Raw genomic sequence first — 17,268 nt, forward strand, 5'->3', positions numbered from 1 at the left:
AAAAGAACGCATCATTTCTCTCCCGAAAGTTCAATGGAAAGCAAACATTCATTACGAAGTTCTTCAAAGTCTCAGCCATTTAAAGAGATTATATACTAATAATGAGGGTAGAAAAAAGCAAACTGACTCATGCAAAAATACTAGGATTAGAAAAAATTCCTCTACAAATGCTGACCTATATTTTTTGCATTCCAGCTGTCTATTCATTTTCAGGAATGAACATCTTCCTCTGGAATTTGTAGGTTGATTTAAGATTGGAATGAGAAACACGATGAAAGGGACAGTTATTGCCCTGCATGTAGTTTAATGGCAAAGTTTATTTCTCAAGTGGGATAATAAAACAAATGCGTAACAGAAGCTTATTGATTTATTCCCTTGGTCCAGGCTATGTGAACCATATAGGTTAAGAACTTTTATTCTGGGAGCCAACCCAACCCAACCCCATCAAGAATTCATAATGCCAGTCTAGGAATACACGCTGAACACAGTTAAAGAAATCTAGAGCTAGACAAACCTTGAAAAGGATTTAAGTAGGAGAAAAATATATGGTTAAATCTGCAATAGAGATCAGTTTTGAAAGTAAAGTCAGGTAGGAGTCTAGGGCAATAATTATAATTTTTAGATTCCTGGATTTTAGTGTCTGCAGCAGTAAAGTCATGTATGAGAAAATGCCACACCTTACTATGGTATGATCATCAATAGCTAAATGTAGTTCTTTGGGTTCTGTAAACCGTATACCTTGCAGATAACATGTAGGAAATGTAACAAAAGCCAGTAACAACAATAAAGAAAACGCTTATGGCAATTTTAGGACTTTATGGTTGAAAAATCCTATAGGTCATGCCACACATTCATATGAACTGTACTGGGCACACTCAGACCCCCATAAAGGGCTTTAAGTCAAGCCAGGCAGCGAAATGAAAGCAAGTTTTATTAATCCCTGAACAAGAGTCCACTGCAGTCATGATTCTCGTCATCTAGAACTGATATTATTCACCAACAGCTGAAATGAAACTCAAATCACACAAAATGATGTTATCAAAAGACATTAGCTGAACAAAAATTTTGAACGTGATATTTCTTTCTTGTTTCTCAGTACTCTTTTCTTCATTGTTTCAAAAGGCACCAACAAGTTCCTAGGGTTAGAGAAGCTCCATCTGTTGTATTCAGTAAACGCACAGAGAAGTGAACCCTGAATGTAATTTGAATCTTTGGACACACTAAGGAAATTAACAACAACACTAAAAAAAAAGTGAATATTCTCAGCAAGAGGGTCCTCTCTTCAACTGTCGTCTGTACAGGTGAGGCTAAGGTTTGATTAAAAATAATACAGTATTTAAATAATAATAATAAAAAAAGAAAAATTTACAATTACAGTGGGAAACCCTGATGGTTTTGATGCTTTACATTGTCAAGAAGCGGAAGGAGTTCTTTGAATATATATCTTTAGAAAGAGATTAAATATTTTGTAAACATAAATGTGGAAAAGAATGGTTTACGTGGAAAGTGCCAAACAGTGCAAGCTACAGTAGCCACTATCAGAAAGACTATAATATGCAGAAATACTGTTGCGGCAAAAATAACATGACACCATCACCTTTCATGCCAATCAATCTCAAAATGTTTTGGGGGAAACGCTGGCTTGTAGTTTGCTGACAAATGGGGTCTGGGTGCTCAGGATGATATTTCACTCAAACTCAATTTTCACTGGGTGCACATGACCCAACTGCCCCAGAATGGGCATTTCAACTGGAAGGTACTGCCAGAATCATAGGAGCCCAGACCTGTCCCCCCTCTCTGCTTCCTTAGTCAACTAGCTGCAGTGCATTTGAGGAAGATCAGCATCTTCAGCAGTTCTGCACACAAGTCAGTCTTGGAGATCTCCCATTCGAGAGAGATGCTTCAACTGTATTTATTATAACCAGCTACAATTCCCTGCAAGCTCCAGCTCCCTCACCAGGTTTCTATTTGAGCACAGACTAGGTTAAGTGATTTGGGAAGCGCTTAAAAGACATGTGTGCTGCCAGATAATTAAAAACAAAATAAATAATAAAAAAATCAATGTGGCTGCCTGGCATGATTCAGCAGTCAAATATTTTCATTCAGAGATATTTAGCATTAAAATTCAGACTCAGGTGTCATTAGCTATTTATGAGGGAAAGAATCTCAGTTAAGTAGTCTTGATTTGTTAACAATTCAAGTTACAATGGAGCTTTTATTTCTTTTTAATTGTAAGCAAACAACATTATTAGTACTCAAGGCAGACAAAACAGCAGTATTATCACTATTCATTTACCATTATTACTAAAAAGTACAAGAAAAAGCAACAAAACCCCCCAGCCTCAATCTCTTCCTCCACCCCTCAAGATATCCTTTCTAATCCTATAAAAGCATCTGTCTTTGATTTCAAGTGGAGTACCTGCTGTGCAGGATGCAATGCCAATCCAATTTGTGTGCAACAAAACCAAATGGGTTGAAATGAACTCTGCATTTTAAAGATGTTTTTGTTTAATCATTACCGTCACTCCTCTTTAATGAATACATTAATCAAGCAAAACTTCAAGCAAAAACGGAAAGGCTCATCTCCAGAAATGAAAAAACAAACAAAAAAACCCCCTATCTTCACAATATCCGCTACCGTCAAAGCACTGTTACACTTTCCTTTGGCAGAACTTCAAATGCATATTACTGTAGGTTGTTTGGAGACATTAAGTAGAAGCAGCAGCAGCTCCCTCCAGAAAGAAGTGGAGGAGGAAACAGGTGAGCTGCCGTGCAGCCTCAGCTCTGCTACTGCGCTGATTAATGACCTGCTACACAGGATGCACAGCCCCGAGTTTTCCTGAGCACCCCCTCAAATGGCCCTAGAATTCCATTTTATTGTAAGGAAACGAGAAAGTTCAATACTACAGTGTCAGCAACATGTGAAAACCATGTATATAACATTTCTTCAGCCCTTCAAAATTAGTTTGTTTCAAAGCTTGGTATCAGTAAGAACAGTTCAATATTCGGAAGATTTCCACCAGACGATAAAAGGCCCAGGTCTGGCTTAAAGAAACACTTGTTTTTAGAAATTAGGGTATGCAAATACTTACTTCTGACATAAGTTCAGTCACAACCCTTATTTACCTTATGATGTTTATCTGAATTTTTGAAGCAGGAATTGAAGATGAATGTGCATGGGGAAAATGCCAGCAAAGAACAACAGAAAATGGGAGAATACCACAGATTTTCCAGTATAGCATTCCCACGATCTCCATCACCCAGGCAAAAGTAAGGATTTGTTGAAATTTCACCATCGTGTTACACTGAAACCAGGCAGTTATTTCACAAATAAAGTGGAGATAATTCAATATAACTTGTTCAGATGACAAATGCATTTTCTACAAATGTTTTTCCTTTATAAGCATTTCGCTTGTTGTGATTGTCATACTCTTTCATCAAGGTAATGTTTAGAATCCATTACTTCTCTCTTGCTTCATTTGTGCATCATATGTTTTCCAAACATTTAAAGCATTTCTGCTGATCACTGCCACCAAGGTACCATGTGCAAACCTGGGGAAAATAGTTGCTGACAGCTGTACCAAAGTTGCCATGTTCCTTTGAAAGGCTTTATTACAGAGCTAGGTCCTTTCCAGGAGGAATTACCCAATAGCACTCCATTAAAGGATCATAAAATTTTTAAAGACGTTTTATGATTAGGCCAGTGACCTTTACTAGAATTTCTCCCATGGCTTCCACAAATCTTATCTCAATGTGGAAATAAAAAACAGCAGAGGAACAATCATATTGTTTAAATTAATTTGTAGTTTGACAACAAAAAAAGGGCAATGTTTCCTGTATTAGATAGATTAACAGGAATATAGTAATATTACATAAAATTATCATACATTCTTTTTTTCTTAAGAGAGAAAAAAAAAAAAAGATAGATTTTGATGTGCTTGCTCGATCCCTGGAGGGTTCATTTTCTTTTTTCATATTTCTGAACAAAACTAGGAAGCAAAGTTGGCTATTCTGATGCACAGCAGATAGACATATTGCTGTTCTGATGCTACTAACTAGATTAGTTACAGCTGGTGTCATTTCTGGAGTTACTAAGTGGGCAAAGGACAGTTGACTCCTCTGCATGATCATATAACAAGCAGTCACCAGACTGGGCAAACAACACTTTCCACCTTCTGATGTCAAGGTCTGGAATTCACTGATGTTTTTATTCTACATTATGACAACCACAAAACGGGTCTTTTGTTATCCATTTATTTTAAAAACTCTCCCATTTAGGATTATTCCAGAAAAGCCCACTCAGCCAGTACAATGGGAGACTCCGTTCCCCCGATGAGCAGTGAGTGAATCTGATCACAGCCAGATTCAGAGAAGGGAAGGAGACAGCTCCTCTCAGTCTCATTACAGACTCCAGATGAACCAAGGTACACATGAATTATGCAGGAGGTAATTTGAAAAAGTTGCATAAAAAGTTGAAGTTGTGATTATTTGTCATCAATTACAAAAAAAATATATCTGTCACCTTTAGCAATAACATTTATTTACCATTTATTCCTCTGTTACACACTCAAAATAATAGCTAATATTTTTCTTACTCTTTTTTCCAAATTTTCCATTTGAAAAGCAATTAAAAGATATCCTCAGATATTCTTCTGAGAAAGGCTCAATTTCCTGATTTCAGTTGTTGATGGATATGAAGCAACATCACATAGGGAGGAAGAAAAAGACAAGAAAAAGAAGTCATCCCAACCTGTCAGGCACTTTACAGCATAATGAGCTACGATGAAAAACAAGTCAAACGCTGAGAAAACAAGCAAGCTTGGAAATTTGATCTTACTGACGGGATCGGGAGTAATTAATTATCACCCATGTGACCGCTGGATGTCCCCACCGTTCCTCAAATGCAGCAGTTACAAAACCAGCAGGTCTGACAAAGAGCAGGGAGCATGCAAGAAGGCAGGTAGAGATGATTCCCACAGCAGTCGATTCCCCAACACACGCAGATACACACACACACGCCTGCCTGTGTGGGAGCAACCCAGAGAGCAGGGGAACAGCACATCACACAAGCTGATAGAGAAACACCCCAAATACAATTTTCACCAAGTTCACTCGGTGTCTGCTCAATGCTTAATAATGCAACGCCGAGTGAGGCTGGGTGACAGATCCTCAGAGGGAGACAGGAAAGCAGAGTTACTTCTGAGATGTGCAGAAAGCCTGGATTAGAGCGTGGCGTGCAAAGGGGCAAATAGAAAAGGCCTTTGCACCTAGGCGAGAGGAAAGGTGAGCAGGAGCAGGGATGCCAGCATAAGACTACCCAGCAGCTGCCAGTCAAAAGCATCCAAAAGAGCTGTAATAACAAGAGAACATCTGTAATGCTATGGGGTACTCTTCATATCAAAGCTTTGAGGGCACTGATGGGATGAAAGTGGGAAAAGGCAAAAGAAAACAAAAACAAATCCCGAAATACACCAGGAAGACTACTACACATCCTTCTTTTGAGGTCAGGTCGTATGAGAGGTTCAAGTTCATGTGAAGGTGTAGGAAGCAGAGGTGTTAGCATCAACTCGGTTTTTTTTGTCATGTGATAAAAAGCCAGACCCAATTCTGCCATCAAGGAAGGACCAAGTGCCTTGCTTACTATGATAAAAAGGAAAGAGGTCATCCTATTTTTTGATTCCTGCTAATAGATTCAAAAGCGAATTTCAAATCAACCATGTGTCTATTTTGCAGAGTTAGGAAGCTCAAGCTCTGATAACTTATGACTTTGTTCATGCTTGTAATGAGAAGTTGCACCACAAAAAGCACCAGCTCCCTCCTCTGTCCCCACATCCTTCTATTAGCACAGCTCACTGATGTTAGATGGTGAACAACAAAGCTATGGGAAGAGCAGCAGTTGCTCATACAAAATAGTATTTGAAGAGTTTGCATGCTGTGAGGGTGATTTGTGAGTTTATTCTCTCTCCTCCATCCTTTCTCCCCTCTTCCTACTACTTGTAGAATCACAATCAGCGAAGGATGTGGGCCATGGCTGATTTTGCCTTGGACTTCAAAGAGCAAGGCATAAGAAGCCTGCAAGAGCACAAGCACTAGCAGAGATACTAAAAAGAGATAGAAACTGAAAACAAGCACCTAAATTGCACATTTCACTGTAACATGCTGAACTGGCAATTAGTATTATGTTTAGTTATTAGCATTTTGATTAGTTACATAAGCTATCGGGATGAACAGAAAAACAGAATTAAGGATACCTCCTTCAGCCTGGATGCCTGGAAATGTTTACCAGAAGGGTTTTGTATTTTGTTCTGTATTTTTTCCCCTCACACACCATCAGAAGACTGACTGGTCTGACACACTGGATATTCTTTTGTTTGGATTTCAGATGTTCACAAAACAGAGCTGCAATGAAAAGGCAGGTTTTTTTAGGGGGAGAGCCCTGGGGAAGGGAAGTGCATGAATACATTTGAATAATAAATTAATTTGAGAATTTCATGGTTTGCAATTAAATTAATTAGGTACTCTGAATTACTGGCCAGTGAATCTTCAAGCTTGTTCTCCTCAGTTTGAAGTGATGTATATACACAAGTGTGCCAGAAAACCTAGATAGCTTTTGTTCCCTCCCCTGGATCTCATCTATACTTTCAGATCAGCAACTGACCACAATACATATGCTTTGTATGAAGAATAAAATAGATAAAGTGATTTGCTGAGATTTCACAATAATAATAAAAAATTGTTGCCTGTTAGGCTGACTTCTTGTAGTCAACACTCTCTTTTGCAGCATGTTGTCTGACAGAGAGAATTCATTGTGTACGTTTCAGCCTTCCCAAAATAAGAGTTACTATCATGACTCTTCATCCAAAGATCTGAGATTGCTTAAAAATGTCAGGGATGCTTTATGACAGCTGTTCAAATTCTGAGTGGTTTCTTTATAGCTTTTGGCTCTAAAGGAGGATAAGTAACATATCTAATCCCCAGACCTGATTACTTTCCCAGGTTTAAAATGGAGACTGTGCACTCTCATTTTCAGACTTGTTGTTAGAAAGCTGGTTCTCTGGCACCTCCTCCACCCTCAAGACGTTACACGTCCACTTGACTGGAAGCTGAAGTCCAGTGAGAGTGCTCTGCATTAATCAGGTGCTACAATCAGAAGTCAGCCATAATTAAGACCTATGCAAGTTTAGGGGAAAAAAACAGGATAAAAGAGAAAAAAATATCAAGAAACAGTTAAAATCCATTGAGGCAAACATTTTGGGGCCCGAAGGTTCAAGATACTATCCACTCTCTTTGCCCTAGAGCAGGAGGAGTTTAGCCTGTAGTCTTATGGCTGTATAGTAAGACAGACCTTTCAGAATCAGTCTGTTCCTCCAGTTTTAGTATTATTGCGGTTGGAAAATTTTAAGGCCTACCATGGCATAATTTAAAATAAATCTTTAGCCACTAAAGATACAACTGAACCCCATTAGTCTTTACAAAGAATTACCAGGCTCATAGGAATTGTTTAGGTAAAACAAAAACTATCAAGCCATTGCTAGGGTCCTCCTCAGTACCTCCACAGCAAAGGTTCTGCCTGTGCGAGCTGGAAGACAATCGAACGGAGAAGTATTAAAAGGTGTCCGCAGAAGTGGGGACAAGGCTTAGGCCAAGTTTGTTCATACCTTTATTCTATAGCATTTGTTCTTTATCAGCCATTAATTTAGCAGAGAAGAATTTGCCCCAGAATTGCTACAGTTCTCTCTGATTAAGTTTTGGTTATTCTTGTGTGATAGAAAATACATACATGAAATTGCTGTGTGGTCCAGCCTGAAACACTCACAATGCCTCAATGGAGCCCTTTAAGGATGATAAACTAGAAAAAGACTACACAGCAAATCCCGTCTTGCACTAAGGAGTCTCACAAATTCTGTTTTAATTTTTATAAACAGATTGCTTCTTGGGTTGTTATTATTAGTGTGAGCTGGACAGCTTGAATTAGAGAATAATTTATTCCCTGTGCATTTCTAATTACAGAAAAGAGGTTCACTCACTGACACACTTGTCCGTCTTGTTCTTTCCTGTCTTTCAGGCATGGCTGATTGCAGTTAAATAGACAGACCAGCGCAAACTGCATAAGAAACACAACTCTGTCAAAAAAGGACTGAAGTGTTACCATTAATTATTCTGGACCATGTGCTCATTTACAACAGATCTAACATGAGAAATATTCTCAGAGGTGTCAAACAGCCTCAGTTTCATAGGTGCATGGGGGTAGCACTGACTAAATGTTTGAGTGACTGGTAGGATGTGACCTGCCAGAGACCCTTGAAGCTTGGGGATTTCATGTGCAATTTGTGTTTCAGCATTCAATAGATAATTTAAATTGGGCCACTCTCTCTGAGCATTTCTGAAGGATCTACATGCCTGAGCCTGTGTTGGAACTGCACAAGTATCTTGGAAAAAAAAAAAAAAAAAGAAGCATTTATGAGCATCTGTGCAAGTGATTATTTGGAACTCAGTGCATCTTAAAAAGGCTTGAAGAAAGTGAGAATATTGTTTTCTAAAGAATGTCGAAAGGTAGGTGTAACACTCACTAAGTGCATAGGAAGATAGCTTGAAAATGCTAACTGGGGAAAAAATAACCATGATTTAGTCAACCCTTACTACAACAGGGAATGTTATTTTAAATAACTGACAGAGAATAGTTCACTTTAGCCATGAATCAGATGAACAAACTTTGCAGAGGCAAGAATCAATTGACTGGTAATTCACATTGGAACTGAAAAGAATAGAAGCACTGGTTTTACTAAGTTATAAACTTCAACTGTTTCAGCCAGAACTACAAAGGTACCTACCCTCTTTCTGGTCATTTTTTTTTTTAAATACAAGAAATACATAATTTAGGTGTGCCCTCAGTGCCACTCTACTTAGACTTTTTAACATCTATGCAATCTTACAGACAACACCTTCATCCACTCTCCTTTATTCTCAAAAATAACTTCCTACCCCAAGCAAAGATTAGCAATCAAAAGCTCTTCCATAATGAAGCAATATCATTTTCAAATAGGTAATAATCACCTTCTTACACCTTGGTGCAGTTTGATGCTCTCTCTGTTGTTGAAACTATTTGCTTATTTTTGCAAGACCTGCATAATTTCTGTATTTGGATCTCTGCAATGAAGTTTCTCCCTTGAAGTCACATACATTCCATAGGATGTTTTTTTTCCGCCCACAGAATATGTAAGGCAGGATGCTCAAGGTTTTATACAACAGTCTCACTTTAAAGTTTAGCTTACAAACAGCTTAAGCTTAAAGAGTGTTTCCACTAAATGACAGCTCTTTATAAACAGTGACAAAGCTTGTTAAGGGGGTTATCATCTGTTAGCATGATATTAAAATCTCTCAGGTTTTTCACCTGAATATTTAAAAAAGGAACAATTTCAAGACAACAGGAAAACTCTATGAGCCAAGGTAAAGAAATTCAGAATTGCATGTAGTGCTGGATTTGCTTTCAAGCAGCAGCATCTTGCAACCTCTGGTTTACTATTTAACATCTGTTATGAATTTATGATTTTGCTTGGTATCAAAGATTGCCTCTTTCTGCCAGATAAACAGACAGTACCTTCATATTGCATTCGCTGACCATCCAAAAAACAAAGCTGAGATAACTTGCTGTGCCTTTTTACTAAGTGCCACTATAACTACTATCCCCAGCCTCATCAGCAATCTTGCTTCTGAAGTTCACATGACATGATAATAAAAGCATTCAGGATCTGGTTTCAAAAGATGCTTTTTACCAGGCTACAAAGCAGGTAAGACAAATGCTGACTGCTGTAAGGTTTTATTTGTTGGTTCCCTCCCCCATCATCATGGTTGAGTTTTTTGGTTTGTTTGTAAAGTGTTTTAGATTTCAAAACATTTCTTCTTATCTGAAAGGAAAAAGGAAAAAAAAAATATAAAAAGGAGTATCCAGAAAATATGCACTTCTACATTTAGTCTCCATCCAGTCAGCACACTCCACTGGGTATACAAGACTCAGCTTCAAGACCTCTGTTCTAAGCTAAGCTGTTCCAGATGTGACCAAGCAAGCACCTGAACAGGAGTTTCCCACAGTAACAGGAAAAAAGCCTAACCCTCAAAGTGTAAGGTTAATACCTGCAGTATTTTCTAGACGTGCCTTTTCCTCAAAGTGGATTAGGTAATCGGAAAGAGCATATTTAGGCTCTACATAAAATCCTGGTGTTTGGAAAAGACGTGGACTATTCCCCAGACAAACTGTAGATATAAATACTACACATTTTAATTTAATCTGGAAAAAAACCCAATGAGACAAAAAAACAACCTCAAACTAACCCAACCCAATCCCCACCATCAAAAAAAGATAAAACCCAAACAAAAACCAACCAAAGAAAAAAGCAAGGTAGGAAAAGATGCTGGTCATAAAACATGCTACAGAAAGTTTCTGCTGATTTTCTTTTAGAGTATGTGTTCTCCAACAAAATGTGTAGACCGTATCCACAATTTGGTAGTCTTAGGATGCACTATCAAGTACGCTGCAGAGATGAAGTGTCTTCAAAACACTGAAAAATCATTGTCAGAGCAGTTCTTCTCAGTCTTACTATCACTGAATATTAGCACTGAGTAACTAACTTTAAAGAGTCAGCACCAGTACTAGTAAACTGCATTAAGGTTCAAAAGCCAACCTCCTCTGAATTGAGAAAATCTATATTTATGGTTACAGACAGAGACTGAAAATAGAATAATTTAAAGCGCTACATCAACAGAATATTATTTCTGTGGTGGGACTTTCTAGAGACCAGGTAGATAGAAAAGAAAAGGTAGTTTTTATTCTATTCAGAAAAGAGACATGATGAGGAGACTTTGGAATTTTTGATATTAAAACACAGGAGATTTCAAATAATCTTCTGGAAGGTAGTTGTATTTGCCCTTGCCAAGGCAAAACTCGTACATGTCACAAGCAACAAACACCAGGCTAAATTCTAAAAGCTTTAGTTCTGATCTGCAGCTCTGTCCTAGGGCCACAAGGAAGGCACTCCCCTACCTCATCTTTACAACGCAGAGTTCCCACCGAAGCTGAACAAGACTGATTTTCATATCAAGTGTGTCACAAACAGCTTTTTTCCATCACTGGCAGAAAGCAAGTGATTCTAGAAAATTTACAAGAACTTTCAAGACGCAATAGTAGCTCCAGCTAAAAGAAGGGAAAAGAAATCCAGCACAGACCCATACAGTTTGGTTTAATGCTGTCAAATTACCTCCAAAGTATTTGAATCAGACTTACTCAGGTTTCTTTAAAAAAAAAAAAAAAAAGAAAAAGAAAAAAAAAAAAAAAGACTTCTGAATATTCTTCCTTTCATACCTAGGGAACCTGACCGAAATGGATTAAATAACTTGCATAAGGACACTCAAAGCCGATGTAATGTCTGATCTGGGTTCTACCTTCTGACTACTACTGCTGAGTCTTAACAACTCCCTCTTTCCTCTGCAAAGCTGCAGGCTTCAGCAAACAAAGCATTCCTTATAGCTAATTGGTATTACATGGAAACTCAACTGCTCTTATTTACAAAACTACAGATTTATGTCAAGCAAAGCCAATTATGCTTAATGTTTAAACTATTGCAGGTGCTCAATGACATTGTTGCTAGGCAGTAGAAGTGAAATTGCTCTTTTAATGCATCTTGTTCCAACTGGGAGCATGTGTTTTATCATCAGTGCAAACTTAACAGATGGAGATCTTAATCCTCTCCAGCGAGCTTTCTTCACCCTTCCTCACTCAAAATGGTGTCCCATGCATTTAGACTTAACTGAGGTGCTCACTGAACTGTCTGGGACAGAACTTGTATTTTTTTGTATATGCATACACAAATACAGTATAAAACACACATTTCACCCTTTAAAAAAAAACCCACCCTAAACTGTACAAGCAGTAATCAACATACATATGGCTATTCAAGGTTAGTAATGACCTCCACTGGGCACAGCACCTACTCAAATAGTTATAACTAGAGCTGGTAGACAGCAAAAAAGCAGCTTCTTTCAAAGGCAAGACTGAATTTACAGAGTCCTTTATGTTAATTTCACTGTGTGCTGGGACAAGATTTAGAGAATTTAGGCAGTACTCAAAACTACAAAACTGAACTGGGATGTTTCTGGTCACTCCTAACCTCATTTAGGAGGTAATTTTTTCTGCAATAAATTTCAAAACTATAATCCTTTATGATGAAGATTAAAGCATGCATATCTTAGATTTATTTTGTGCAAAACAAGATCAACAGATGACCCCAAACACAGGCAATCAGATCAGAATGTTTTGTTATCTCCCTATGAAAACTGCCATAGATCAGCAAAATGCTGCAGAAAAGGCAGTTTTCTAATGTTTTCCATTTGCTTATTGCAACATTTCACATGCAAACACATCTTATTTTTCTGTCCCCTCTTTTTTTTTCTATTGTATTAAACCAGATTTGAAAAGCAGCTTCTTTCAAAGTCAAGGCCAAACCTATAGAGTCCTTCATACTAATTTCACTGTGTGCTGGTACAAGATTTACAAAATTTAGGCAGTGCTTTGAAAGTGCAAAGAAGTCCATCAGCTTTGTATGGAGTCCCAGATGCTTCAGTTCAAGAAGCATCCCTGTCTGGTGGGTATAGCTACTAAATTGCTGTGTCATAACAGCAAGCATGATTGATAGACTTCTGCATATAGCTTCCTCTGCACCACCAGCTGAAATAAGTAAAAATCCAGCAATCAGCACCCCTTTCCTTTTGCCATAGATCCAAAAGGCCAAATTCTTAACTAAATCTGAGAGAAGAAGCCTTACCCTATGTGAAGAAGGCAGTTTTCAGTAGTCACCTATTCATCCTAAAGCCCATTCTAACCTGAATCTTCCAGAGTGCCTCTTTATGAGGGCTGCCCAACTGCTTTCTCCTCCATTGCTCAAAGCCTTTCTTGCGTGATTGCACGACAGAGAGGTCCTGCCCAGGAAGTTAAATAATCCTCTTGCAGAATGATCTTCATCAGACAATTACACTGCAATAGCTGCATTCCATTCTCTGCTGTCATCTATTTTGATTTCTGAGGGGGAAAAAGAAAAGGGTCTTAGGAAGTTTGAGGTCATTCAGCCTGAGCATGGACCAGAAGAAACTATCTGAAAAAAAAAAGTTTTTTTGTTCTCCTGTTCTTGATTTAAATTGTTCCCAACTGCTGTTATTTTTGCAGTTAAAACAAACAAACAAACAAAATATCATGAAGTTTTAAAAGCATCTCCAGCCCAATTATACTCACTAGCTTAAATTTTAGATTTTTCTTTTACATAGTTCTTCTCTTTTTGTGTATAACTATCAAAAGCATTGACAGCAACCACAAACTTCTTGTTAGCAGATTCCAGCCAGCATCTTTGTAGCTCTTCTGTGCCAAGACAAAGGTCAAGTCAAGTCTTCAGGAATTTGTCACTTTTTCTTTATGGAAAGAAACTAGGAGCTTCTGTAGCTTAAAGCTGAGTTTATTGCTCGTCAGGTGGGATGGACAGATTTACTCAAAGATGGGGAAATCAGGCTGCCTCCTAGCCTTCGGTGCCCTTGGAGACTAGGTCCCTCACGCTTTTGCGGCCTCTCTGTCTCACAGCCCCACCACCAGCTCAGCTTATGCAGTTACTTTTGGAGAAAGAACCTGCCTCTTGCTGGCAGGGCAAGAGGCAGGGCAAGGCAAGCAGGCAGCCTTCTCCCCATCCTCCTTACAGGGCAAACAGGGAGTTGTATACTCAGCTCCACCATCCGTCCATCCATACACATTCCACACGTCTCTTTTACCACAAAGGAAGATATTAAGCAGGTTCCACAAAAAAACCTCGCTTCCAGATGGGTACCTTCCTTTTCTACAATATCTGTTGCCATCTGGGCTTTAACAGATCCCTCAGCCACCTTGTAGCTCTTCTGCTGACCCTGATCTCCATCTTCATAAGTTATTTCCCATAGGACACACGTCAAATGCTTTACTGAAGTCAAGGCAGATCATGTCTACCATGTTGTGTTTAGAAAATGAATTCTTATTACACACAGGCATTAAGGCAGGCTGGCGAATCTACCTTTGATACATCTGTGTTGCATTTTATCCAATTTTCCTTTTATCTCATGATTTTAAATATTCTCTTTTAATTTAAAAAAACTACAACCTTAAATACTAGCGAGATCAAACTAACAGCTTCTGACTGCTTTCCTTACTACTTCTTAGATGTATTTACCATTTTGCTCCCCCTTTCACAACATTCAACCCAAAGGTACAGCATTAAAAATTGTTAAAGGTGGAGAGACACTATCCTTACCAACTCTTCCATAGTTTCAGCTCACAAATTACCCTCTGTGTCACTATGTGCATTATATTCCTTTGACGTAGTTTCTCCTATGAGCATTCCTCATATCTAACAAGCATTCTGGCTTGACTACCAATTCCAATACAAATGTCTTGATATAAAAGTACTCCTTTAGTTTTTGGGTTTGGTATGTCTCTTTATCACATAAGGACATAATTTAAATCCTCACTCTTTTTAGTAATATGACTTTTAAAAAATGCAATATTAAGTGCTAGGTTAGCATCACTCACAATACCCAAGTCAGCCAGTTTGGGGAGTGTTTAACACTGTTCAGATCTTTAAAGTGGAATGCATTTTACTGATGATTTTTTTCCACCCATTTCCACCTGCAGCTACCCTTTCCCAATCTTCTTTTCCTAATTCCCTTCACCTGGGCTACAATTAGTAATTTTGATGTAAAAAATTCCTGGTCTCCAGTTCTCCTACTAACAATTTTCTGTGTATCATCCTTTAGGAACGACAAATCTCACAGTGCTTCAGCCAAATAAAAGACTAGATGCCTCAGCATCAGCGTTTCATGACATACTTTACAGACTTATTACTGTTATATAGTTTCCAGTATATTTTTTGGTAGATCTCAAAGCAATTTGCAAAGAAGGTTAGTGCAGCTGTGTCCGTTTTGCTGAAGGTAAAGCAGCAACTTGCTGAAGACTGGGTAGCAGATAAGTAGCACAGCCAAAAAGAGCACACCAGTATACCTTTGCAAGTATCAAGCAGTCAATACCAGACTCCAAAATTATTTGTAAGTGATAGTCACAAAGTAATTTGTTAAATGCATACATGAGTTTATTAATTTTGAACCATTACTAAGCACGAATACACATGGATGCCTGTTTCCCTACAGAGGTTAGAAGCCTCTCTCCATCAACCACGCCAAGCAGTGAGCTCTGCTTGCCCTTGATGTGTTACGGCCTTGCAGGATGTTGCACTGTTAAGTTCTACGATGACTGCTATTTTGCAAACTTATAAATAACATTATTCCTAAGATAATTCATAAATAACATTGGCAGTTCCACTTAAGTATGCTAGGTAATTTATCAGAAAGCTGGTTGATAACACAATCAAAATTTAGTCAAAGGGTGAAATTTTATCAAGTTTTCTCCATAGGAGACAAAATGGGAGAACTTTCCAGGACACCAGCACAATGCTTGATGGCTTTTTCATGCTTCAAAAGGTTTTCTTCAGGAAGACTTCCTCTGAACTCATTGGTGAATTCCTGATTCAGATTTTTGTATCTGCAAGGGAGGACAGGGAAGGAAAAAGCAAAATAATCATCCTTTCTGGGATTAGCTTCACTCGTTATTAGGTAAATTCACTATTTACCTAATTCACTCATTTATTAGGTAATCTTTGACAAGTTACAGTGCCTTCTGAGTCCTGGACTTCTAAGCAGCCTGAAAAATAGGATAATGATATGTGCTTTCCTAGAACCTTTCAGAACGGGAAGTGCCAAATGAGGTGCAGGTGTTAATCATAGGTGTACTGTGTCATTTTAACAAATTTTTTAAAAATAAACCTGCTTTTTTCCTCAGAGAAATTTTAGTGTACTTTTTCTAATTTAGAGTTTTAAAGATGGATTACCCCCTATCCCTAAATCAGTCTTTATCTGAATAGTTATCACCCTTTTTTCCCCTTTCCAGGAAAAGTCTTATTCAGCACAAAATGAAACAGTTACATTGGACCTCAAAAACATATTTCATGTAGGCTTTGGTCATCTTATTGAAAAATGAGGTCCCTCAAATTTGAAGTGCAATACCAGTTTGAAATAAAACTGGAATTTTTTTGGAAGACTGGAGGTCAATAGATGTCTTCATATAAGTACGTTAATTTATGGCAAAATTATTTGTTGAGTTCAACCCAATTCTATGGCCACTTTTTGATAATCAAAACCTTTTTGTTTTCAACAGTGTCACAAATGAAAATTTCATTTTACAGAAGAATAAAATTTCATCTTCTGAAAGGAAAACAAAGTACATGCAAGAGAAACATTTCTAATCATGACTTGGGTCACATTTAAAAGAAAAGAATCAAAATCTAGCCACTGGAATAAAAGGACACTTGTGTCTCAGGTCACAGCTGAAATAATTGACAAGATGCTATGGCAATCTTTGGTGCTGCAAAGTTAGTGCTATATGTAATAGAAAAAGCAGTATTTTTCTCAAGAGTTCCAGAAGTACACTGCCCTTGGAAATTTTCTATTATTGTCATTATCAAATCACTACTGCATCAAGGTTTCTGAAGGATTTCCATAGAACTGCAGCCCACTGCCTAAGAAAGAATGCCACTCGCACATGACCCTTTCCACTCGTGGTGGCACAATTTGCTTCCCTCCCTGTTCTCAACTATGAGTATTACTTGTAACACTGACAACAGAAAGTTAACTGTGATTAAATGTTCCAGCATATAGGAGGCAGACGAACTTTCAAACTACCCTGGATGTAAAAGAGGATTGCAGTTGTGAGTTCCTAGCATTTTCAGGCAAGATTTCAGGCAAGAATTAAATCTAGGCTCTACAGGTAACAAAATTGGTTCCTGTGTGTGGGCTAATTGAGCAGTTCCATTGTCTCCAGCAGAAAGTTGCTTTTAACTCATTGCTTGGTAGGGTATCAAAAATATTTCAGGGTTATTCTGTTGAAACCACTGCATACCACACTAAACGGTAGCAGTCTGCTGTTTTCTTGTGTTCTGGTTTCGGATGGGATAGAGTTAATTTATTTTTTAGTAGCTGGTGCAGTGCTGTGTTTTGAATTTGCTGTGAAAACAATGCTGACAGCACAGGGATGGTTTTGGTTGTTGCTAAGTAATGTTAACACTAAATCAAGGACTTTTTAGTTTCTCAGGCCCTGCCAGCAAGTGGGCTGGAGGAGCACAAGAAATTGGGAAGGGACACAGCCAGGACAGCTGA

General features: G+C 38.2%; 1 protein-coding gene across 9 annotated transcripts in view; it reads right to left on the reverse strand.

The window, feature by feature from the left end:
* Nucleotides 1-778: 778 nt before the first annotated feature.
* Nucleotides 779-17,268, reverse strand: part of SLC15A5 (solute carrier family 15 member 5) — an 85,611-nt gene continuing 69,121 nt past the window's right edge. For 6 of the 9 annotated variants that reach the window (XM_037387429.1, XM_037387428.1, XM_037387427.1 and 3 more), the window contains 2 exons: nucleotides 12,874-15,598; nucleotides 779-8,104 (listed from right to left, as the gene is read on the reverse strand). In XM_037387429.1, the coding sequence (XP_037243326.1) occupies nucleotides 15,454-15,598 (145 nt within the window). In that variant the 3' untranslated portion in view covers nucleotides 779-8,104; nucleotides 12,874-15,453. The remainder of the gene's footprint in view (nucleotides 8,105-12,873; nucleotides 15,599-17,268) is intronic. The other 3 variants (XM_037387425.1, XM_037387426.1, XM_037387424.1) reach the window with 3 other exon arrangements.

The sequence above is a fragment of the Falco rusticolus genome, chromosome 5 (genome assembly GCF_015220075.1).
Source record: "Falco rusticolus isolate bFalRus1 chromosome 5, bFalRus1.pri, whole genome shotgun sequence".
Classification (NCBI taxonomy): Eukaryota; Metazoa; Chordata; class Aves; order Falconiformes; family Falconidae; genus Falco; species Falco rusticolus.